This window comes from Rutidosis leptorrhynchoides, chromosome 3 (assembly GCF_046630445.1).
Source record: "Rutidosis leptorrhynchoides isolate AG116_Rl617_1_P2 chromosome 3, CSIRO_AGI_Rlap_v1, whole genome shotgun sequence".
NCBI lineage: Eukaryota > Viridiplantae > Streptophyta > Magnoliopsida > Asterales > Asteraceae > Rutidosis > Rutidosis leptorrhynchoides.
Window position 1 is genome coordinate 656614645 of NC_092335.1, and position 27828 is coordinate 656642472.

A 27828-nucleotide genomic window follows, 5' to 3' on the forward strand; every position below is an offset into this window, starting at 1 on the left:
TTGTTCTGGACATGGAAGAAGATTCTAAAGTTCCTCTCATATTAGGAAGACCATTCTTAAACACGGCTAAAGCAATGATAGACGTGTTTGGTAAGAAACTGACCCTAAGTATAGAGGATGAGAGTGTTACCTTTTCAGTTGATAGAGCAATGCAACAACCGCAATCTGCAGATGATACATGTTATTATATTCAAACTATAGATTCACATGCAGAATTGTTAGAAGAATTTCCAGAATTACAAGGAACAGGAGAATGTTCTTTGGGAGAAGGAACTGAACCAATTGATGAAGCTGAAATGTTAGCTACACTAATAGCTAATGGATATGAACCAACAACAGAAGAAATTCAAATGCTAAAAGAAGAAGACAGATATCGATATAAATCATTGATAGAAGAACCTCCGAAACTAGAGTTAAAGCCACTTCCAAACCATTTGGAATACGCTTATTTACATGGTGAATCTGAATTACCTGTAATAATATCGTCTTCTCTTACTGAAAATGAGAAATCACAACTCATTTCTGTGTTGAAAGCTCATAAATCAGCTATTGCATGGAAGATTCATGATATAAAAGGAATAAGTCCTTCGTATTGCACACATAAAATTCTTATAGAAGAAGGTCATAAAACGTATGTGCAACGCCAACGAAGACTAAATCCGAATATGCAAGATGTAGTTAAAAAAGAAATTATTAAACTGCTAGATGCAGGTTTAATTTATCCAATTTTTGATAGTCCATGGGTAAGCCCAGTTCAATGCGTGCCTAAGAAGGGTGGCATGACTATCATTACAAATGAGAAAAATGAGCTTATTCCTACTAGGACTGTAACAGGATGGCGTGTATGTATTGATTATAGAAAATTAAATGACGCCACCAGAAAAGATCACTTCCCCTTACCTTTTATTGATCAAATGTTGGAAAGATTAGCTGGAAACAGTTACTATTGTTTTCTTGATGGTTTTTCCGGATATTTTCAAATTCCAATAGCACCCGAAGACCAAGAGAAAACCACATTCACATGCCCTTATGGTACTTTTGCTTACAAACGCATGCCATTTGGACTTTGCAATGCCCCTGCAACCTTTCAAAGGTGTATGATGGCGATTTTTCACGACATGGTAGAAGAATGCATGGAAGTTTTCATGGATGACTTTTCAGTCTTCGGTGATACATTTGAAACATGTCTAGCTAATCTGGAACGAATGCTTATTAGATGCGAACAATCAAATCTAGTACTTAATTGGGAGAAATGCCATTTCATGGTTAAAGAAGGCATCGTTCTTGGTCAAAAAATTTCAAAAGAAGGAATTGAAGTGGATAGAGATAAAGTAGATGTAATTGCTAAACTTCCACATCCCACCAATGTTAGAGGAGTTAGGAGTTTTCTAGGGCATGCCGGTTTTTACCGACGTTTCATAAAAGATTTTTCTAAAATTGCCACTCCTATGAATAAACTCCTAGAAAAGGATGCTCCGTTCATCTTTTCAGATGAATGCATCAAATCTTTTAATATTCTTAAAGAGAAACTCACTAATGCGCCGATCATGATAACACCAAATTGGAATCTACCGTTTGAACTAATGTGCGATGCAAGTGATTTTGCAATGGGAGCCGTTTTAGGACAAAGGATTGAAAAAAGATTTCAACCTATATATTATGCTAGTAAGACGTTACAAGGAGCACAAACAAATTACACAACTACTAAAAAAGAACTCCTTGCTATTGTCTTTGCTTTTGATAAATTTTGTTCATATCTCGTTCTAGCAAAAACGGTGGTCTATACCGACCATTCTGCTCTTAGATACCTATTTTCAAAACAAGATGCCAAACCAAGATTAATCCGTTGGATCTTACTCTTACAAGAGTTCGATATTGAAATCCGAGATAAAAGAGGAGCAGAAAATCTCGCCGCTGATCATCTTTCTCGTCTTGAAAATCCCGAATTAGAAGTTCTAAATGAATCGGCCATACAAGACAACTTTCCTGATGAATATCTATTGAAGATAGATTATAATGAAATTCCATGGTTTGCAGACTATGCAAACTACTTGGTATGTGGATACCTTGAAAAAGGATTATCGTACCAAAAACGAAAGAAATTTTTCAGTGATATAAAACACTATTTCTAGGAAGATCCACATTTGTTTAAAAGTTGTCCAGATGGAATAATACGCCGATGTGTATTCGGAGATGAAGCTAGTAAAATTTTAAACCATTGTCACACAGGACCAACAGGAGGGCATTATGAGCCTCAACTAACAGCAAGAAAAGTTTATGATGCTGGATTCTATTGGCCTACAATTTACAAAGACGCACACCTTCTTTGCAAATCCTGTGATGCTTGTCAAAGGGCCGGAAAAATAAGTCAACGTGATGAAATGCCACAAAATGTCATTCAAGTATGTGAAGTATTTGACATTTGGGGTATTGACTTTATGGGTCCATTTCTAAAATCTCATAATAATCTCTATATTCTCGTAGCCATTGATTATGTATCTAAATGGGCGGAAGCACAAGCTCTCCCAACTAACGATGCGCGAGTTGTAGTCAATTTTTTAAAACGTCTTTTTGCAAGGTTTGGAACATCGAAAGCTTTAATAAGTGATCGGGGAACTCATTTCTGTAACAATCAACTTGAGAAAGTTCTCAAAAGATATGGAGTAACTCATAAAATCTCCACCGCATATCATCCACAAACAAGTGGACAAGTTGAAAATACCAACCGAGCTTTAAAACGTATTCTAGAAAAAATCGTAGGATCAAATCCGAAGGAATGGTCCATTAAATTGGAGGATGCACTCTGGGCTTTTAGAACAGCCTACAAAACTTCAATTGGAACCACACCTTTTAGACTCGTTTTTGGAAAAGCATGTCATCTTCCAGTAGAAATTGAACACAAAGCATTATGGGCTTTGAAGACATGTAATCTTGATTTACATGAAGTTGGACGTCTACGGTTAAGTCAACTAAACGAATTAGAAGAATTAAGACATGAAGCATACGAAAATTCATTAATCTATAAGGAAAGAACGAAGAAATGGCATGATAAAAGAATCAGAAGTTCAAAAGAATTTAAAGAAGGAGACGGAGTTCTTCTTTTCAATTCACGATTCAAGCTATTTCCTGGAAAATTGAAATCAAGATGGTCTGGACCATTCATAGTCAAAAGAGTTTTCACATACGGAACGATAGAATTAATAAATTCAAATGGGATTGAATTTAAGATTAATGGTCACAGAGTTAAACATTACATAGATAGTCCAATGGAAGTTGACAATGAAGTTAATCACAATTTCGATACCACAGCTAACTAAGTGTGGGGAGAATCAAGTCTTTTAAAGGATAATATGTATTTCTGTTAGAGTTAGATTTTCTGTTTTCGTGTAGTTCTCGAAAATGGAACCCGAATGGTCTTTCCCTAGCAGACCCTAAAGAACTAGTCTTCTCCCCCCCCATTCTGAATTTTTATTTTTTAGGTTTTTACGAAATGAAGACTTCCTATGAACTAAACCATGGTCTAATGCTACACGCTTTGATCACTAAACGTAATAATGACACACTTCCGAGTGAAATAGTATCAGTAATTAGAGAAATATTGGACGGAGTAAGAAAAGAATCCAGATGCGAAGATAATAAGTTACAATTTGGTAAAGGAAAATCAAAATCCGCAGCGAAAAGAAGAGCACGACACCTTGAAAGATGTCACAAATGCGGAAAATGGTCACATGGAGGTAAATGTTCAAATAATCAAACCTATTCAAACACCGAATTTGTTACTTTATGCAGAGACGGACCGTTCATATGTTTAGAAGAAAAAACACTGAATGCTCGAGGTTACGCCTATGTAGCCATGGAAAACCAATTAAACCGACTATCTTATGAGTGGGATAGATCGTATCACTAAGAATACTATCTCACAGGTAAGTCTGTACAATTTTTATTTTTATTTTTATTTTTATTTTTAACCTTTTGATAATAAACGATAATTTGTTCGCTATAAAGTATTAAATTGGTATTGAATAAAATTAGGTTTCGTGACCGAAATTATTGATATCATTCAAAAATTTATTACATCACGGCGAAATTTAACGTTTATTCTTAAGGTATAAATATCTTTCATCAATCAACCCAAAATATTTCAAAAATTCGTCATGAGTTAAATTAGGTCATGGAACCGAAATTACTTTACCGAAAAGAGGGGCGTATGTTTTTGATAATATTTGATTGATTAAAGTGGGATAAAAGCCAAAAAGATTTTTAATTTTATTTTTACCATGTTTTTTTAAAATTAATATATAGTTATTAATTTAATATTGTAAACTTTTTAAATCAATATATTTAAAATTGTAAATATTTGAAAAATTAATATTTTTAAGTTTGTATGTATAACAACAAAAATATAATATAAGTTTGGTGTGAATTTATAATATGAATTTTTAATTTAAGTTTGGTGTGAATTTATAATATGAATTTTTAAATTAAGTTTGGTGTGAATTTTTAATTTTATGCATTTTTAATTTAAGTTTGGTGTGAATTTAAAAACCAAAATTTACTTTATTTCGCTAAGTTAAAAATATGATTTTTAAAATTCGTCGTAAGTTGAAGACTAGGTCTTTGAACCGAAATTGTTTTACTCGAGGGAGGGACGAGAACTTTTATTATCATTATTTTTAATCTTATTGAATTAAAGTATGCCAAAAACATTAAAAAAAAACTCAAAAATCTTAACTTTTAAAACAATCGCTACAAATAGACAAATTTTAAAATTTTGTCGAATGACGGACTAGGATATCGTTCCGAAACGACCTCGTCCTAAAACAAAGGAAAACAAAATTTTAAATTTATTTTATATTTGTTTTATAAGTTAAAGATTTTATTTATAAAAAAAAAACAAACAAACACCGCGACTCGCGGTATTTGAAACTGCCAAACGCCGCGACTCGCGGAGGACCAAAAACCCAGAAAAAAAATAAAACGGCCAGAAACAGATCAGTTGCTCACCCACACCCACTCCAAACTGCGCAAACACCCGAAAAACACACACCAAATTCGCAATTTTTGGCCGTTTATCATCAAATCTTTTACTAAAATCATGTTGAGAAGGATGCTATCAAGGAATTACTCAAGAAAAACGGTAAATTTCTACACCTAAACACCATTTAATCCGAAAATTAGTGTTCTTGAGCAATTTTTTCCCCCAATTCGATTTTAATGCTTTTTAGTGTAATTATGCTTAAATTGCTTGTGTATTATGCTTGTATAACCTAGATTGATGCTATTTAACATGATTAGAAGCCTTAAACTTCAAATTTTGAGTAATCTAGGGTTTGTGTTCTTCAGCAATTTGGGGCTTTTTGATATAAACAGGTTATGGCCGATTTTTGTCATGAATTGTTGCTAAATTAAGTAGTGTAACATGTTTAGGTAGTTAAATGATCCAAACTTTGAGCCTAAACATGATTTTGAGAATTAAAGTGGACTTTTTCAAGTCTAAAATTCATGAACTTGATTTTTGAGAAATAATGCCATTTGAAACTTGTTTAAATGCTAGTAATGATTATTTTGACATGTTATTTGAGTTGAATGCTTATGAACTTGGCGAACATTTTCGTATATGCTTATTTGAAAAAGTGTAGATTTGATAAAAATATGAAAATGAGCTTAAGTTTGATATAAATTGAACATGTCATTGTAATTATTTTGATTGATGATTTTGCTGACACTAATGCATATTTGGATGCACAAAAATTGTGTTTGATGTGTTTTGCAGACTGAAAGTGGTGAATCTTCATCCCAAGCTCGCAATGCTCCTGCTGAGAATGCGGGACAACAGGAGGTGGATAACTACTACAAACAAGATATACGTCATCCAGTTATGACATTTTCTGATATGCACTTGGAAGATTTGCACCCGAACTTGAGATTTGACAGACGTTGGATAGATTATCCAAAATACCAAAGGGGTTTGCATACTCTTCATTCTAAAGCTGTTGAAGTACCTAGGGTAATAGAATGGGAACCATTAGAAGCGTTAGAATTGGCCGGGCCAATTAGAGAATTACTTACACAGAGGTATGGTAATTCTACTTTTAACGATTGGGTACGATTATTCAGCATGCGTAGACCTGTATATAAAGTATGGTGTGAAGAATTATTGTGTAGTATAGAAATAAATGATCGGGAAGTTAGTTTAACCGATCGATCTTTTATTAGATTTTTGTTAGGAGGTTCGATGCGCCACATGTCTCTACTAGACATGGCTCAGGCCTTACGTATATATACGCCTGAGGAGTTAGCATCTGCCGATTGTAGAGGGTTGATATTGAACGGTAGGAAAATTGATGAAAATTTTGATACGCATGGTGTATGGAGTCAAATGACTAGCCATCACCGATTTAAAGGGGGAAATTACTCTTATTTGGATATAGATAGAGCAGAGTTAAGAGTAATTCTTAGATTTTTAGCCAATTCGATTACACAACGAGGTAAGAATAAGGAAAAGGTAAATGAACAGGATTTGTTTTACCACATGTGTATTCGAGACCCACAAAGCGCTGTAAGTATACCGTATTGTGTGGGTTATTATTTATCAGCTATGGTTAGGGGGATGAGACCGCACAGTATAATAGGAGGTGGTATATTTATTACACTAATTGCTGAGTATCTCAATGTGGATATAAGTCGGGGGGGATTATTAATCGAAGAACCAGAACCCCACGATACAATTGGTTTAAATGTATACCATGGTGCTAAAGTTTTGAAGAGGCGAAATAACGCCGCAGTACGATATAATGGTAGACATCCACAGGTTAAGAGAAACCAACAGCCAGGTAATGTGGGAGGGGGAAATGAAATGACAGAAATGCAAAGGTTTATAGCTTCACAAGAGTATGAAAATGCTAGACATAGAGCATTTGAAGATTGGCAAGTTCATCAAAACCAAATCATAGCTCATTGCCAACATGTAGGTAGAAACTATATTCCTACTCCATCGCCCGTATTTCCTCCCTGGTCTATAGAGATCTAACCACCGTATCCTATGTATAACCCAGTCGAAGCATTTTATAACACATATGGTTATGCATGGAACCCCTACTGGTATCAGTATCATCCCTAGTTTACTTAGTTTTATTTATTTTATAATTTGTAATGTTGATACATTTAATACTTATGTTAATATTGTAATAGTTTTTATAATTTTCTAACTTTTATTATTAGATTTTAATAATTTTATAATGTGGGGTAATATACCAAACTTCAAAAATATGTATATATGTTTGCAGTTTATCTTATGTACACAACAGGGTAACACAACGCATTTTCAAAGACTGGCATTAAGTTCAGCAAAAGCAACCAATTTTGATGATAAGATGCAAAATAAATGTGATATAACAACAAGACGGAATGAACAAATGATATGCACCATTTATCATTCAGCAAACAAACGCCAATATGTTTAGAAACTTTGGTAAAATTTAATCATTTCTACGCTAATCACCCTCAATAATTTAAATTGTTACTGATTTCTTGCAAATGAGGGCATTGCAAGATCTTAAGTGTGGGAAGGGGTTAAATTCTTTAGGATTTTTAAAAATTTTTATCTTAAACACTTGGTTACCATTAAAAATACTAGTAAAGCAGTAGTTGTATTAGAATCTAGTGCTCTCTGATAATAAAGAACAGCCCTAGTCTTATATACTGACTACCCAATTCTAGTAAAATTTTTCAAAATTTTCAATTAAATGAACTCAAAATCATGTTTATACATATTTATGAATGATAAAACTAGGTTTTAACACCGAAATTATTGTTACCTCGGAAAGGACATAAATTGAGAAACAAACCAAAATGTTAAAATTCATTTAAAATGGAATAGAGGACAATAAAAAGGAAAATAAAAGCCAAGTGTGGGAAAAATTACCAAGTTATCTTAAACATATGTCACATATTTCTGTAACAAATAATTGAAGATACTTTTGCTTTGGACTAAACTAAACTGTTTTACCCGATGAAAGAAAAGAAAAGATGGATCTACACAATGAATCAATTCCATCATTAAAAGGAAGTAAAGTCTTCCGAAAAAGAAACGCAATTCTTGATTTAGGTCATGAAGTTGTCGTCCAGACCAGCTGTAGGTTGACGAAAAATCTAGAAAAGTCATCACTAAAATTAGCAGGAAATCCACGGACCTCAGCATCAAACAGGGTCGCCAAGTGGTCAGATTTATCCTAACCATGAGAAGGATTTATCTCGTACAATGGGGGGCACCGTGCAAATTAGCTTGGTAAGACTAATGAATCAGATCCCCAGAAAGGATAATCTCCTTAAAGATCAAAAATCAGCTTTTAAGACTGATATTACTCAATCCTTGAGATTGACCTTAAAGATTGAGAATTCAAACTCATGGAATTCAATGATATCTAAACTCGAGCTTGAACGAGAAAATATTTTGATCAAATTATAAACCGATTTGTTTTCTGAAAACCCATTTTCAATGCGTTCATTACCTTTGAACGTAAAATCCTAGGAATTCACCTGGAATTCATTAGGTCACCTGAACCAAATCGGGTGTCAACCGTAAGAACGGTGGTTGCATAGCATGGTCAAAGACAGGACCTTGTGCCAGACCGGAAAATTATAAGGGTGAGCTTTACTATTGCTCCTACAAAGGATAGTAATTGCGTCCGACACGTTATATACCATAATTAAAAGCATGTCAGGGGACATTGCCTTAACAGTTGCTTGTTCAACGCTTTCCTTTACAACCGGACGGTAGTTTACCGAAAGGTAATATACGGAGCAAGTATACTGGACGTGTTGCTTTCCTAATACAAGGTTAGCAAGTGGGTGACACAAAACCACAAGTTTTGAGCAAAATTTTCAAATCTAAAACCCACCAAACCCACAAAAAGAATTTGCAAACACCGGTGAAGGGTTATTTCGGAAAACTTATCTAGGGTAAAAGCTAGATTTAATTTTCAAAAGATCAAATGTTTTCATAAAGATCCAATTTCCTTAAAGGATCTAAATTTTTATAGTCATGTGGGACTGTAAACCATATCGTTACTACCATTGTTTATACCGTCGTATAAAAATCACTGATGTACAAAGTGTGAAGAATAAAGAAGTGATTCTAGTATATCAAGACTATATTGCTTGAGGACAAGCAACGCTCAAGTGTGGGAATATTTGATAATGCTAAAAACGAACATATATTTCATAGCATTATTCCTCAAGAAAGACAAGCTTTTAGTTCAATTGTTCTATTTACAAGTAATATTCGTTTAAATAATAAAAGGTGAAGACAAAAGACAGATTCGACGAATTGAAGATGCAAATGACTAAAAAGCTCAAAAGTACAAAATACAATCAAAGAGGTTCCAATTATTGATAAGAAACGTCTCAAAATTACAAGAGTTAAAGATTCAAAACGCAAAGTACAAGATATTAAATTGTACGCAAGGACGTTCGAAAATCCGGAACCGGGACCAGAGTCAACTCTCAACGCTCGACGCAACGGACTAAAAATTACAAGTTAACTATGTATATAAATATAATATAATATATAATTAATTATATAAATTATATATATATTATATTTATATAATAAACCGTCGGTAAACAAAGAGCCAAAGCTGGGTGAGCTGTAATTACAAACTCCGCGACTCGCGGAGTTTGAAGAGCAAAAAGGACGCGAGTCGCGGAGTCCCCCTGGACGAAAATTCCTATAAAAGCCAGCGAATTCTGATCGTAAAAATATCATATAATCTATCTCTCTCAATATATACGTAATATATATATATATATATATATATATATATATTTTAATTTTAATTTTAATTTTAATTTTAATTTTAATTTTAATTCTAATAATAAGGGTATGTTAGCGAATGTTGTAAGGGTGTAAGTCGAAATTCTGTCCGTGTAACGCTACGCTATTTTTAATCATTGTAAGTTATGTTCAACCTTTTTAATTTAATGTCTCGTAGCTAAGTTATTATTATGCTTATTTAAAATGAAGTAATCATGATGTTGGGCTAATTACTAAAATTGGGTAATTGGGCTTTGTACCATAATTGGGGTTTGGACAAAAGAACGACACTTGTGGAAATTAGACTATGGGCTATTAATGGGCTTTATATTTGTTTAACTAAATGATAGTTTGTTAATTTTAATATAAAGATTTACAATTGGACGTCCCTATAAATAACCATATACACTCAATCGGACACGATGGGCGGGGTATTTATATGTACGAATAATCGTCCATTTAACCGGACACGGGAATGGATTAATAGCCACTAGAATTATTAAAACAGGGGTGAAATTATGTACAAGGACACTTGGCATAATTGTTAACAAAGTATTAAAACCTTGGGTTACACGCAGTCGATAACCTGGTGTAATTATTAAACAAAGTATTAAAATCTTGTTACAGTTTAAGTCCCTAATTAGTTGGAATATTTAACTTCGGGTATAAGGATAATTTGACGAGGACACTCGCACTTTATATTTATGACTGATGGACTGTTATAGACAAAAACCAGACGGACATATTAAATAATCCAGGACAAAGGACAATTAACCCATGGGCATAAAACTAAAATCAACACGTCAAACATCATGATTACGGAAGTTTAAATAAGCATAATTCTTTTATTTCATATTTAATTTCCTTTATTTTATATTTAATTGCACTTCTAATTATCGCACTTTTATTTATTGTTATTGTATTTAATTGCACTTTTAATTATCGTACTTTTTAATTATCGCAAGTTTATTTTATCGCACTTTTATTTATCGCAATTTCATTATCGTTATTTACTTTACGCTTTAAATTAAGTCTTTTATTTATTTAATATTTTTACATTTTGTTTTAACTGCAACTAAAGTTTTAAAATCGACAAACCGGTCATTAAACGGTAAAAACCCCCCTTTATAATAATAATATTACTTATATATATATTTATATTTTTATAAAATAAAACTAATATAGCGTTAAGCTTTGTTTAAAGATTTTCCCTGTGGAACGAACCGGACTTACTAAAAACTACACTACTGTACGATTAGGTACACTGCCTATAAGTATTGTAGCAAGGTTTAAGTATATCCATTCTATAAATAAATAAATATCTTGTGTAAAATTGTATCGTATTTAATAGTATTTCCTTGTAAAATTTAATAGTATTTTATACCCCTTAGCTTTAACATCAAGTATTTTTGGCGCCGCTGCCGGGGACAATCTAGCTTAAAAGCCGGAAGCACAACGCTAATAAATATATATAAAAAAAGATTTTTTTAGTTTACTTTTATAAAAAATACGCTTTTGTAAAAATACGTTTTAAATATTCGAAAACATAAAAAGAAAACAAAAATATAAATATTTTTAAGAGTTTGTTAAATATTTAAGTTTTATAAAGTTTCTTTATTTTTATTTTATAAAAATATAAGTTTTATTTAAATATTTTGTTTTTATTTAAAACATAAAATCAAAGAAAATATATATATATATATATATATATATATATATATATATATATATATATATATATATATATATATATATATATATATAAATCTATTTTTAAGATTTTTATAAAATTATAGAGTATTTCTATTTTTTTAGTTTTTAAAACATAAGTTTTTATTTAGTTTTTTATAAATATTTTATTTAATTATTAAAACAGAAAATATAATATAAAAAAAATATAATTACGTAAAAACGCGTCGAATTTGAAACAGCCTGTCATCTGGAATCTCGAACCCCGCGACTCGCGGAGATTTTTGCCAGGTGAAACCGCGACTCGCGGAGGAACCCTGACACGGGTACACAGAACCCTAATCAGGCATTAATTACGGGTTTTTATTTTTATTATTTAAATTTAACCCTAATTAGGTTTAATTATTTTAATTAATTTAGTTTAGTTTATTTATTATTTTGTATTTTTAGTTAAATTAGTTTAATTAAAATTTAAAATTAATAGTTTTATAAAATAAATAATATAAAAATAATATTTTTATAAAAATTGTAATTTTTACAACTTTTAGTATATTTTTATATTTTGTCCCTTTTTAATTGTTTTAGCGTAATATTTGTGTTTTTCGCTCATATTTAGTTTTAAACATAGTTTTTGGCATAGTTATTTTTACTTCTAGATTTTTAGGCTTTGCCGTAAAATCCCTTAAGTGCCTTTTTTTAGACTAAGATTTAGGTGCTTTAGAATTTTGCGACGCCTTTTTAAGTTTAATACCTTTTTAAGATATTGTCATTTGGGATACAGTTTTACTTGTAAGCTTTAATATATTTAGACGCCTTTTACTATGTATCAATTATCATTCCAATTAGTAATCTCAATTTGCGATTATAATTTTAAGTTAGTAATAGTAATAAGGTTGGGTTATTCAAGTGTTTTTAAGTTTTATAGTCACTCTTTTAAGTTTTACTATTGGAAATATCGAAGAAAGCGAAGTCAAAGGACCAAACAAGGAAATCATATATCTCCGAACAATAGACATTATGAATACCAGGTGAACAAAATTATTTTCCCATCAATACACATTTAACATGTGACACATAAATAAAAACTCAATCTTTTATAACAGTGAGATGCCAATACAAGTAACAATATGGGGCGACATGGCGACAACATTTGACATGGAAACTTACTTCTCATTACCACCACCAGTCATCATAGCAATAACAGCATGCTGGGTAAAGCACAACACATGTAAATTCTCTACCCAGATTTAACACATGATTCATATTATTAGTTCAATTTATATGTTAATGATTTACGTAACCGCAAACCTTTATTTTTTGCTAAAATATGTACCGACTATATAATTTTCAACTTAAATATTCTGTCTTCAAAAAATATAACTTACTTAAGAGTGAATTAAACATCCATAAAGATTAATTTTTAACCTGTCGAGAAACTTTTTTTTACCCCACTTTCTCTAAAAATTGATAACCAGGGTTGTGTGTTTACGTGTTACCTTAGGACTACCTTTTCAACATAATTTATGAACACAAATGCAAAGATTTATTTGTGCATAATTACTACAATTATGTTATCTAAAATTGTTAATTAGTTTACAGTTTTAGGATTATTTAAATATGTGTATTTTCTAAAAAAAGTCAACGCTCTTGCAGTTACAGGAGATACTCAACTTTCAGCAACTTCAGCAAGTCAATACTTTTACAACCCGGACATAAAAGAGTTCCACCAATCAATCCAATTGTAATAAAGTCTTAAAAACAATTTGAATTTTCATAACTAATTGCATTAACATTTCCAACTAATACTCTTACAGGTATAAAGAAATAATCGAGAAAAAACCTTTGCTAATCGTAAATACACTTGAACCAGCAAACCCAGATGAACAACAAAGCCAGCGGAAATACACACTTGCAGACTTAATGGAATACAACCCAATAACACAACAGGTAAAAACACAACCTATTATCCACCTTTACAAATACGAATACATGACAAAATTAACACGTAAAAAACGCAGGGGCGATTGTACGTATGTGAAGGCACAATAGGCTACATTCTCATAAACAAAGATTGGTTCTACTACGGATGTCCAACCTGCCGAAGAATCCTTAGTGATGACCCACCTTACGGACAATGTAAAAATCACGACACAAAAGGCGAATACATCGCAAGGTATATTCAAAAACTAAAACACAATACTATCAACGCCAACCACAATTCTAACAATATTTCCCAACACATTCATATACAGTTACTCATTCAAAACCACATTCTCCGACGACTCAGGAACAACAATATTTACGTTCTTCTCAGATGCAGCTGACAAATTAGTAGGTGTAGACTACAAAACTTTGGTCACAACAATGGGCTATAACATCAAAAGAGAAGTTCCACCACAAATCAAACAACTAGAAGGAATCAAACACACCATGGAGTTCAAATACAGTGACAGCCCATATGGGTTACCAGAGTTTATCCTAACCAAACTTATATCACCAACTACACCAACAAAAACCACTCCAACCGACCAACACGACGCACCAACAACGAGCAACACCCCCATCCAAACCCCATTTCCTCAGACACTAAACAAGGAAAAAGAACCAGCAGGAAACCCCCAGGCCAAAAGAACCCTATTCCCTGAATCGTGAGAGAGTACCTACAAAAAAAGAAAGAATAAAGTTAGCTTAGTAGCAGTTTAATGTAGATATTATGCGTATGTCTGCATAACTTAGTAGCAGTTTAAGAATAAAGTATGTTTAGGAACAGTTTAATGTATATATTCCAAAACTTAGTAGTGCCTGAATGTTTACATTATGTGTATTAACATAAGACCCATCTGTCCTGAATAGTATCTAAAATAATAAGCGGAAACAGAACACCCACACTATGACTCGAACGCCACGCCGCAACGCGCGGTCGGTAACTTTCTAGTTATATCTATCTCAAAATAATCATCCTAGTTTAAGCATAATGCATCATGTACTTATATTGTTGATTTGATTATATAACCATATAAAGCCAAAATCATGTCCAAATTCAATATTTCTAGAAGAAAAAAAAAATCATGTCTAAATTCAATATTTTTAAAGCCTGATTTTATTTATATACTAGTTTTATGAGCCCGTCCGTTGGACGAAAATTGTAAATATTAGTTTTTAAAATAGTTAGTATTGACGTCAATTACAGTTGTTATCGATCAAATGTAGACTATAATTAAAAACATGAAAACGTAAATAAAATAAAATCGTTACATGATAGTCTTTTATGGAAGAGCCCGTGGAAGAGCCCGTAGTTTTCATGGCATTTTTAAATTAAATACTTCGTAATATTATATTATATATATTTTTTTCATATTATATAGTACTTGATGGATTTTGTATGTATGGATTGTGTTTTGAACGTGTTTTTATTAGTTTAATATTCATGAAGTGTTATATAACAAAGATATATTAAAGTCATACTTGTAAAAAAAAATCAAAATAAAACAATTATTTTGGGACGGATAGAGTTATACGGGGTATATAATAATATAAAAATGTACATAAAATCTATAAATTACAAAATTTCTAACGACATCTCTATTTAACTATTAATAATAGAGGCTTAAGTAGTTTAAAATTCAAATAGCACAATCTTAAAGTTTCACTTTTATTTTAATGTATAAAAAGTAAATCGACTACAAATTAGTATCAAATATTTACTTTTAATCAAATAGACAACTTTGATACATCTACTATAAATGTGCGTATATTCAAAATTGTGAATTAAGCAAGTGAAACTATAGGTGACAAGAACCTCTGATCTCTTTATTTTCAAAATAATTCTTTGTATATCATATTAATACGAACATAAAATTAAGATATTATATTTAATTATATTATTTATTATTTTTAAGTTTCCCTATTTATGATGATATTACGGTGCTAAATATAAAATATATTATGTTACTTTATATAAAATTTTCGTGTGTATCTTTTATTACTTTAAGATCTGTATGTAGTTTAAGATAAATTTTCGTGTCTATCTATATAGCTATCTTATACAACATTCCTTTAATTTAGGGATACATTTTAGGAAGTTATATTTATTTAATTCAGTGTAGATTATTTAATTCAGTTTAATTGAGAAATTGACACGTGTGCAAATTTAATTCAGATTAATTGAGAAATTGACACGTAGGATTATTGGCACACGCTTTATAATAATGTATAGATATAGATGTATAGATGTATAGATGTATAGATGTATAGATTTATATTTATATTTATATTTATATTTATTTATTTATATTTATATAATAACAATAAAAAAATAAATCCGACAAATTTAATAAGGCAGCAAATATATTCAAATTATCAAATTTAATAAGGTAGCAAATATATCCAAATTTTTTTTTCTGTCATTAATTCTACCACTATCAAACGCTACATGAATCTTTTTTCTGCGTCTCACATGCAAAACAATAATAACATGATTGTACAATCATGAGCTACTTCATTTTATTTCTTTTAACATTTTTTAAAAAGAAAATGGAAGTTTCAAATTTTCATGCATTTTTTGTTAAGAACATCAAGTAGTTGACAAGCAAATTTTTTATTCTTTTTAAATTACGAGAGTGACGATACTTGTTTACTTTTTTGGTATAACATAAACATTGTTACTGAAAACAAATAGGACTGTACAATATAACCTTTAATAATTTTGATAAAATTAATAAATTGTCCGGTCCCAATTTGAGACCAGTACAAAATTAGACCTAAATCGATAAAATAATATGATATTTTTTTTTTTGAAATCCCAATATCAATATATTATTTCCAGAAAAATTTTAAATTAATAATTACTAAATTTTAAATTTTTTTGGAATTTTCTAGTAATAAATGTATCCATAATGTTTCTTTCCTCCTATAGCATATTCCAAAACAGTCTTGGAAATATTAGTGGACTTTTCTTTTCTATCTACTAATCTAGGAAAGTAAGGCTCTTCCTTTCTTCTTTGGTATATTAGTAAACAATGTTATGACTCAAATCTAGGGGAGATCGCTTCGTGGAGCATTATCTCCGAAGAGGTATCTTCGTGTGTGGCTCAAAGCTTTGTACCTGCTTCGTGGAGTATTATCTCCGAAAATGTATCTTCGTGTGTGGTCCAAAGCTTCGTACCTGCTTCGTGGAGCATTATATTCTAGAAAGTATCTTCAAGCGTAGGTCGAAGATGGAGTGCACTATCAAAGACCAACCGCGTAGTTTATGATACTTGAGTGACCAACAGGGTCGATAAAAACTTACGTAGTAAATGTGAAATATGAGACAAACGTTAGAGACCAACCGCACAATTTTTTAATAAATAACTTTATCGGGTCAAAACTGTATATATGTTGATAATGACACATAGTCAATAAGTTCATAGCCTACATTAGTATTTTTTGAGTATATAGTTTAAATCAGAATAAAAAAAAACATATGATATATTCGTAACTTTAACCATTAAATTAAATTAAATTAGTATGTTACTTTTCCAAATCACTCTCCAAATATTTTTCAGTTCTCCGTCCATACTATCTATTAAATTGCTAAATTGATGATGTTATCCTAACTTTATCTTAACACATAATATGAAACATGTCATCCTCACAATAATTATGATGATGTCATTAATATCTTAATAATTTAAATAATTAATAATTAAAAAAGTTATTATCAATAATACCATAATTAAACACAAACTTCTAAATATGTGGTTTTTTGTCTTTAAGATGAGGTTTACAATATAAGCTTTAAAAAATCTATTAATTTTCTCTTAAAACGAGACTTACAATATTAAAGGTTTGATATGTTATTTGTTGTACATCTAATTATAATTTTTTAATGCATACTAGCTTATAAATAAAATTATAACAAGAAAATTATATATTTTTTAAACCCGTGATTTCACGGATCTATAATAGAAAGTTATAATTATAACTAGCTTTAACACCCACGATTTTGTTGAATTTAAAAATAAAATATGTTGTAATTGAGTTATACATCAAAGGTTTATATGTATCTATTATTTATTTACATAGTACACAATTAACTTTAAAATTACCCTTATATACTAAAAGAGCTCCAATTTTTTGTCGTTCTATTTATAAAAACTCCTAAAATGACATCCCCTATAAAATCTATACTTTCTATTGTAATCCTATAATGATGATGTCATTATTAGGCTAATTGTTTTGTTAAAAAAATCAAAAAACAAAAGAAAAAAAATCTAAGCATGGTGGGTGATATCATTAATCTAAATAATTTTGAATTAAAATCAAATCTTATTAATTAATTATTATTATTAAATCTTATTAATAATTATTTTAATTATTAAAGTTAAATAATTTTGAATTATTTTAATTAATTATTTTGAATTGAGTACGATAAGTTATAAAAGCTAGGAGAAAGAAACTAATTCTAAATTTATATTTTAGTTTACACTTTTAAAATAAAATGACAACCAATATTATCTCTTATGATTGAATGTGGATTGTTTAATATCATTTAATGTGTTTGATGAAATGTTCAGCTGACTAATTTCTTAGTCGAACTCTATGGTTTCACGAGTCATTAAACTAAATGACTTTAGCATTTACGTTCACTTAATACCTAAAACATAATATTAAACAGTTTCGTTTAAATAAACTTGTGGTTTCACGGGTCATTTTTACTAGTTTTTAAATATACAATTAAATAAAAGTTTTCATGATATTTTTTTAATTAGATACTATATAAAACTCAAGTGCCTTGGTGCATGCCTTCTAACCATGTAATCTAAAAAGATTGTTACTCCGTATATAGTAATAGTAATATACTATCATAGTATCATTTAACTAAATAATCAATCAGATTAAGAAAATGCTAAACGACTCCCGATAGATATATGCAGTTGATAAGGTCGGTAAGTCGGTTTGAATGGATGGTATGTGAACTCATCTACACTGCATTGCACTACACTTTTATATTACGAGTGAAAGTTAATTATATATTATAATTATATAATAAATATTAGATTAAAAATTAAAAATGCACTTGTTTAATGCACTTGTTTAATGGGGGGAGAGAGAGAGTCTAGTGAGAGAAACAAGAGAGAAACAATGGAGAGAGGTGAGGACAAACAATCCAAAGGACACGGTTAGAGATCGAGGGTTTTATAGTGGCAACTATGGATCGTTCAACTCGCGGTTTTTCGGAAAACACTTGAAATCGTTCATGTTCTTCAATTTTCCGGAGGAGTGGAAGGTGGTAGATCTGTGGAAGGAATTCAAGCAGTACGGTAGGGTGAGGGATGTGTATATGGTGAAGACTAGATTAAGAAATGGGAAACGTTTCGCTTTCGTGAGATTTGATGAGGTCGCTGATGAAAATCTACTATTGGAAAAACTCAGGCAAATTCGATTCGAAGGGTTAGAGATCAGAATTTTCAAAGCTACGGAGAGGAAGGATAAAAAAGAAGAAAATGTCAAGCAACCCAATTTGCATAAGGCTCCAATACCTGAAGCAGCGAAGGAAAATGCTTCCCCACCCTCCTTCAGGGACGGCAGAAACTTTCGAGATGTGGTAGGCAATCATAGGCCTGCTAGAACTTATCAACATGAAAATGATGAGCATGTGCATGATTTCGATCTAAGAAATCTCTTGCATAACAAAAGAAGAAGTGAAAAAGCTCCCCAGGATAAAGAAAGGACGGTCATCATTCCAGAAGATGGAGATAACACCGAGCTACTCAGAAGGGCAATATTCGGTGATGTCAAAAAGCTGGAATACTTGGAACAAATTCAGTCCATCTGTAAGTCAGAAGGCCTGGATAAATTTAAAGTGATATACCTTGGAGGTACTGAGATCATGCTTATTTTTGAAGATGAAGCTACGATATCTAATATTATGAGCCACGAGGATCACTTTCTAAACAGCTGGATTGACAAGATTCGAAGGGGGGACTCACCCCATTCCTCTTCAAGCAGACTTTCCTGGATTAACATTATTGGCGTCCCAATTAAGCATTGGACATAAAAACATTCTGCAAGATAGCCGAGTGGTATGGGAAAGTTTATGAAACCTCCAACTGCAAGATCACTGGGAATCAAAGTCTAATCATTGGTAAGGTACTAATTAAATCTTGGGCGCAAAATCTGATCAATGAAACAGTCAGGCTTAAAGTTGGGTCTAGTGTTTTCTATGTCAAAGTATTGGAAGAATTAAAAGATATTGTTGAGATTGAGATGGAGGAGACTGAGGACAGTGATTGGGATGTGGAAGATCATAGCTCAGATGATGAAATCATGAGTGATGATTTTGTCAACGATGATGAAGTCCACCGGAACCTCTCCGGAAAAGTAGGGGTAGCCGGTAGCAAAAAATTCGATATAGATGTGGAAGATGAAGGATCAGGTTGCATGGGAGGGAACATTGGAAATTGCAACAAAAACAATGATTCATCTCCTATTTCCAAGAAAGAGGGAGAAGTGGCAGGCCTGCAAAAGGGTTTTGAGAACATACAAAACAACAAGCGTGATGAAAATAATGAGAATTTCAAAGTAAATGGAACCGATTCGGTTCCCATAAACAGGTTGGACAATGATGCAGAAAATATAAATGGGCCTAGAATCCAAATAGAGCCCAACTGGATGGAGGATCCAATTGGTCCAGATGTGGCAACAGTCAATACTGAGCCCAATACCGAAGCAAACCAAGATAAGATAGAACCACTGGTTGGGCTTGGCAACTGCGAAGATGTAATTGGGCCCAAAACTGGCCCTATAACAAATAATGATCCAATTTGGGTGTCTGATGGGGATGAAACTGAGGATGGAGAAATACAATCGATTCCTGATACTTTTATAGGTTCAGAATATGAAACCTTGGGCGACATGTGTGACGACGGAATTAATATTGAGATACCTCGAATTCGTAAGCTATCGGAAAATGGGAAGGGGTCGAGTGATCTCTGGAACCACATTGGAAGCTGGCGTGCATCTTCAAAAATTATGCGTGCTAAATGTTTGGCTAGGTCAAAACAAAAGGTCGAAATTCAAATGGGGAAGGATGCCAAAGGAGGTAAATCGTTGAAGAGCAACTCTAGGAGTTCAAACAAAGGCAGTCAACAGATCTATGGAAAATCCGAGAGGTCAAGAAGTCGTAAATCTCCACGATTGGGAACTGTAGCTCCAGCCAGGAAAGTAGTATGGATTTGAAGGTTTTTGCAAACGGCGTAGGTCTTGAACATGTTCAAGATCAGGTTTAATTGCCTCTCCTTCTTCTCGTATTTTATTATCTCAATGAAAGTGATGTCTTTTAATATTCGAGGGTTTGGGTCGGGAAAAGAGAGTAAAATCGGGGATTGTAGAAAATTGATCAATCGTGAGAAACCAGATATCTTAGCTATTCAAGAGACAAAGAGTAAAAACTTGTGTAACAATTGGGTAAGTTTGTTGTGGGGCTCTAATGATTTCGGGTTCATCCAAAAGGATATGATTGGGAAATCGGGTGGTATGTTGTTAATTTGGGAAAATAAAGAGTTCATTGCTGAGCAAACTCTTGTGGATGATTTCTTCTTAGCGGTAAAAGGGATATGGAAAAATAAAGATTGTTCTTGCTATATAGTGAATGTTTACGGTCCACATGACGATTCAAATAAAGTTAAAATGTGGGATACGCTGGAATCGTTGGTTGGTGTCGATGGTAAAGCTTGTGTTTTATGTGGGGATTTCAACGAAGTCAGAGTTCAGGAAGAAAGATTCAATTGTGTTTTCAACGAAAGAAGAGCGAGAATGTTCAACAACTTTATAGAAAAAACACAATTAATCGATATTCCAATGGGGGGTAAGAAGTTCACTCGGATTTGCGATAACGGTATCAAGTTTGCAAAGTTAGATAGATTTTTAGTTTCAGAAAAGTTTTTTCAACTTTGGGAAGAATTATCTGTGCTAGCTCTTGAGAGAAAATTATCCGATCATTGCCCAATAATTCTTAGAGATCGCGTAATCGATTTTGGACCCAAGCCGATCAATGTGTTCGATGATTGGCTCGATGTCGAAGGTGCTGATCAGGTAATATCTTCTGCTTGGAACGAAAGGGTAGAAGGATGGCGTCTTGACATTGTGTTTCGCCTCAAACTTAAGAAAGTAAAGATGGCTTTAAAGGAATGGTGCAAAGATAAATTCGGGAGGTTAGATGCTGACATAGCAGATCTTCAAAATGCCGCCAACAATTGGGAAAAGATCGCCGAGTCGAGAATATTATCTGATGATAAAAGAGGAGAATGGATGGACATAAGGAAGAAATGGTTAGGAAAGGAGAAGGTCAAATCAAACATGGCTAGGCAAAAGGCGAAAGGAAAGTGGATTTTGGAGGGTGACGAAAATTCAAAATATTTTTATTCCATCATCCGAAGATGATACAATAAACGAAACATTCGGGGGCTAATGATTAAGGGGTTGTGGAGTGAGGATCCGATTGAAATTAAAGATGAAGTATGTAATCATTTTGCGGATAGATTCAGCAAGCGTCTATCTGATCTAGTTCTGTCCAGTAACTCGCAGCAGCTTACTCCCTGTCAGATTACCCCTATTCAATCTGCTTTGTTGGAAAATAACTTCTCAGAGAAAGAAGTCTTTGACACTATACTCGCGTGTGATAGTTCGAAAGCCCCGGGTCCTGACGGATTCAACTTCAAGTTCTTCAAGGAATTCCGGGCCATTATAAAAGACGATCTTATGAACGCCTTAAATTGGTTTTGGGATAGATGTGAAATCTCTAGGGGATGTAACGCTTCCTTCGTTACCCTAGTACCTAAGAAAACTGATCCAATGTGCCTCAACGAATTCCGTCCCATAAGTTTGATTAATTGTTACTACAAGATTCTTGCTAAAATTCTCTCTATTCGAATTAGGGAGGTGATTCCTAACCTAATTGGAAAGGAGCAAAGTGCGTTCATCAAGGGCAGGTACATTTTGGATGGGGCTTTAATCGTGAATGAGTCAATCGACTATCTGACTAAAACTAAGGAAAAAAGTATCATTTTTAAAGTTAATTTCGAGAAGGCCTTCGATTGCTTGAATTGGGATTTCCTACTAGAAGTGATGAAAAGAATGGGTTTCGGAAGTAGATGGAGAAGGTGGATCCACGCTTGTCTAAAGTCCGCTTCAATCTCTATACTTGTGAATGGTTCACCGACTAACGAGTTTTTGATCGAAAGGGGTGTGAGGCAAGGGGATCCTCTATCTCCTTTCCTCTTCATCATTGCGGCCGAGGGGCTAAACCTCTTAACAAAGGCGGCGATTGATAATGGGTCTTTTAAAGGGGTGGAAATCGGGAATGATAAGATTGTTGTCTCTCATCTTCAATATGCGGACGATACGATCTTTTTTGGAAAGTGGAGTCATCAAAATGCTTGCAACCTCATGAAACTACTCAAGTGCTACGAGAATGCTTCCGGTTTAAAAATCAACTTCAATAAAAGCCAAATTTTTGGGTTAGGAGTGACGAATGAGGAAGTGGAAAGAATGGCTAGTAGGTTAGAGTGTAAGGTGGGAAAACTGCCTTTCACTTATCTTGGTGTTCCCATCGAGTGTAACATGAATAAAGTAGAGTATTGGAAACTGGTCATCGAGAAATTTAACTCGAGACTTGCGGATTGGAAAGCTAGAACGATTTCAATTGGTGGAAGATTAACCCTTGTTAAATCGGTCCTACATAGTTTGCCACTATATTCTTTTCCCTTTACCGTGCTCCTTCGAGTGTTATTGACCTTCTTGAGAGTTTGAGACGTTCCTTTTTTTGGGGCGGGTCGGGTGAAAATCGCAAAATGGCTTGGGTTAAATGGGAGGAGGTTCTTTCTTCTTACGAGGGCAGGGGGGTTAAACATTGGGTCTTTAAAAGGAAAAAATCTTGCTTTAATTGCTAAATGGTGGTGGCGTTTCAAAACTGAACCGTCTTCACTTTGGGTAAAAATTGTGTCTTCCATTCATGGGTCTGGCGGGCTGGTCTCTTCTTCGGATTTGACTAGGCCCAAAGGCAAGGGTGGAACTTGGATTAATATTGTTCGTGCAGGTTGGGATATTGATAATTTCGTTGGCAATTTGCACAGCTCTTTTATCCGTTCGATAGGAGATGGTGCGTCAACACACTTTTGGTCAGACTCATGGTTAAGTGAGGTTCCATTGAAGATCATGTATCCGAGATTATATCACCTGGAAGAACACAAAGCTGCGATGGTTCGTGACAGGGTCTGCTGGGCTGATCTAGAGCATACGTTGACCTGGAATTGGACACGATCTACGAGTGGTCGAGCTACTGATGATATTACAAGTCTTTCTAATCTGCTATTTTCTTACTCTAAGCCGAACAGGTCTGAATATGGGTGGGTCTGGAAGCTTGCGGACAACGGTATTTTCAGCACTAAGTATCTTTCGCAGTTGATCGATGAGTATTTCAGTCGGGCCAGGATGGCTGCCCAAGAAACTTTACGAAACAATTTAATTCCCTTTAAAGTTTAAGTGTTCATATGGAGGGTTTTAAAGAGACGGCTTCCGACGAGAGTGGACTTGGATAAAAAAGGTATAGACCTCAACTCCGTTCGCTGCCCGCTATGCGATGATGATATTGAATCCCTTGAACATGTTATGATTTTATGTAAACACTCCATGGATGTATGGGAGAGGGTATTCAAATGGTGGGGTTTTGGTAATGTCTCAAATTTGAGTATTGCCGAAGCATTCAGAGGAAAGTGCAATACTTTTTTGTCGAGTTTTGGTTGTAAATTGTGGCAAGCGGTCGAGTGGTCCTGTGCGTATTTAATTTGGTGGAACCGTAACCAAAAGGTATTCTCAAACAAATCATGGAGGGGGCCGAATGCTCTCTTAGAAATCCAGCAAAAAACTTTCGAATGGGTATCTAGGCGAAGCAAGAAAGTGAAGATTGAATGGTCGCGTTGGTTGATAGATCCTAGTTCTTATGCGTTGTAATATGGCTTAGTTGTGTCACCCTTGAGTTTTTTTTAGTCGAGTTTTTCTTGTATTGAGCTGCTGTTGCTCACTCTGCAACACATCTTGTGTATTCTGTTCCTTGTATGGGGTTTCCCCTTTGTGTTAATAAATTGTTGCTTTTTGAAAAAAAAAATTAAAAATGCATGTAACTTGATTTGATTATTTAACCATTATACGGAGTAGTTTGGTTTAGTATATAACTTTATTTTATTTTAAACACTCAACTTGCTTCTCTTTAATCGAGGTGATGCTTCCACATGAATTTGCACAAGTTTTTTTAGCTTCCAAGTGCTACATTCATGTGTCCAAATGACTATTAGTGATCGAGAAATAGCAACCAATTGGTTCAACGTGACCTACTTTTATGAATAAACTAGTTTTACGAACTCATCTGTTAGACACACATTGTAAATATACGTTTTTGCTAATGTCAAATATACAATAATAGTACTTTATAATAATGTTGAGATAATAGTATTATTAAATATGTTGGTAACAATCGGCGACGAAATATGAACGCCTTGTTTTTTTATTATGGATGGGTATTATCGCTAACAATTAAATCATGATTTGTTCACATTTTAAAAGTAACTGAAAGAAAATAGCAGAGAAACAAAAAAAACATCCTTTTTCATTTTCATGTATTTTAATAAAAGTTTTTTAATTTTGAAAAAAATGATAATGACCCGTGATAAATTTAATATGGTGGTGACAATGAAAGATATTCAAAATGTATAGATTATGCGTCGGTCCGTTGGACAGAAGTTTTAAATATACGTTTTCGCTAATGTCAGATATATAATGATAGTATTAGTGAATATGGTGGTAACAATCACCGACAATCACCTTGTTTATTTGTTTATTTTTTTATCGATGGGTATGTTTGCCGGTAATTAAACATGGTTTGTTAATGTTTTAAGAAGTAATTGAAAGAAATTAGTAGAGAAAAAAAAGACAAAAAACAAATAGATCTGATTGTTTTTTTAATTCATATATTTTTATTAGATGTATTTATTTTTATGTTTTATAATTGATTAAATGTATTTTTTTTAGTATTAAATGATTTAGTGTATATATTTAGATCATGGTTTGTTAAGGTTTTAAAAATTAATTAATAGAAAATAGTAGAGAAACAAAAGATAAAAAAACATATCTGACATCCGGTTTTTTTAATTCATATGTTTTTCTTAAATGTATTTATTTTTATGTAGTTAATCATATGTGTTCATAACTACTATACTGCATTTTAGATTTTATTGTCGAAACTCGCAAATCTTGCGAGTCTTAAGCTAGTTTATTTTTGTATAATTAATCAATTAAATGTATTTTTTAGTATTAAATGATTTTTTAGTATATACATGAGCAATAAGATCTTTTTTTGGGTGGGGGTGGGGAATTCAGAGATTTTATTCACATAAAAAATGAAATTTACATAAGTATAAAGTATAGAGCATCCCTTATATTTACATCAAGGAATAGACCTGTTTGATTTTTAAGTAATGATAAACATCCCTTATCAATACATGGTAATTTTCCTAATTAATTGGTTCCTAAATCCTGATTAATTCGGGAGGTGATCCTCACACACTACTTTTTAATTCATGTACAATTTTGTCTCAGAAATTCACAATTATACTATTAGATTAATCTATGGAATTGTACTTATATTATTATTTTAAGTATATAATTAAGGGTATAATAGGTAATTAGGTGTACATGAATTAAAAAGTAGTGTGTGAGGATCACCTCCATAATTAATATGTGGATGTGTTATTTAATAATTATTTAAATAACTGTATGTAAGATAATGACAACTAAACTTAATTAACATCAGTTTATTTAAGACGATGACAAATAAACGTATTGTAAATGCTTTATTTTATATTAATCTATGTATATAAATGTATAGATGTATAGATATAGATAGTCATAATTTTAGCGCAATTCTATTTGGTGATAGATTGAGCTGTTAAATGTTTACATTAAATGTGCAAATAAATAATGTGTGTTTAAATGTATTAATGATAGTTTTAAAGGTGTCATTAAAAAGTACTTTTTAGTATTTTAAGACGCCCTTGTAGCGTGTAATTCTAAGTGTAATTTGCCCACTAGAACATGCTTCGCTAAATTTGTGATCTTTCGTGGTTATGTTGGCTTGTATGTATTATTGAAAGCCTTTTACTGATCAAATACCATAAACAATAATAAACGGTAAAGTAATAGGATAAAATTAAACCGACGCTCTAATGACTGCTATTGATCGGTTTCATGGTTAACAGTGGAAAGGAGTACCGTGTAACTCATGGTTAAAAATGTGATTTGGATGTGAACCCATAACCTTCATTTTATGCTGCAAATTCCCAAATCATTAGACTACCATAAGGGAGATGTGTAAACGTATAAAGCTTTTTCGTTCAAAGTGTAATATTTTTACTATAAACACTAGTAATTAGATTACTTTCAACGAGTATCTAAACCGAGGCTAACAAATGACAAGAAAAAAAAAAAAAAGACTGAAACACAATATTACGTAAAACAAACGGTCACACTGACAGTTTGAAAACACACTTTGTTAGAAAACTTACATATGTCAAATAAACAAACAAGAAAACCTAACTATCGATTACAATAAACAAAAATAAAAAACAAATCGGCGTCATCATAATTTGCTTTGTCATCCATAGTATCAGATTAACAGCACTTTTAATCTTGACAGATAAAAGTATTAAACTACAGAGTATCTTTTTTGGTTACATAATATTTAATCTCCCCATGCAAATCTCCGCCAAATGGACAGTTGGAAACAAGAGATACATGAATGTTCTTATTGGAATAGTAACTTCCATTAGTATTTCTTACAAGTTGATTACCAATGTAGCATTTTTCATAATTATAATTATTCCTATTATATGTTGGTCACAAAGCACATGATGGAAGTTAATATTGCATATTTACATGTAAAGGACGTAATCCTGTGTTGGTTGCAATTCTGCTAATTGGCTTACAATTTCACACTAGATAAAAGTTTTTTATATACTTAACTATCATACTCGTTTTGCGAGTCAATTGCTAGGGATTGGCACGTAAACCGTCAGAACTAGCAATACTCTTGTTAGCAAAAAATCAATCCATACAAGACTCTCATAGTTGATTACATTCACAACACAACAAATGAATAATAACGATCATTATAAACGAAAAAAAGTAAAACGATACACATATTTTACGTGGTTATATCTTATCTTCAATTACATGTAGTAGAATTTAGTTCACATGCGCAAACCAAAAATTTCCTTTTATTAATTTTGTGC

General features: G+C 32.4%; 1 protein-coding gene across 1 annotated transcript; it reads left to right on the top strand.

Moving 5' to 3' along the window:
• Positions 1-20818: 20818 nt before the first annotated feature.
• LOC139902523 (uncharacterized) lies at positions 20819-21928 on the top strand. The gene has a single exon (XM_071885137.1). It carries the CDS (start codon positions 20819-20821, stop codon positions 21926-21928), a length of 1110 nt encoding a protein of 369 aa, XP_071741238.1.
• The last annotated feature ends 5900 nt before the right edge of the window (positions 21929-27828 follow it).

Bases quoted from the DNA above. Each gene is read 5' to 3' on its own strand.
- LOC139902523 (XM_071885137.1), top strand. From the start codon at position 20,819: ATGTCTTTTAATATTCGAGGGTTTGGGTCGGGAAAAGAGAGTAAAATC.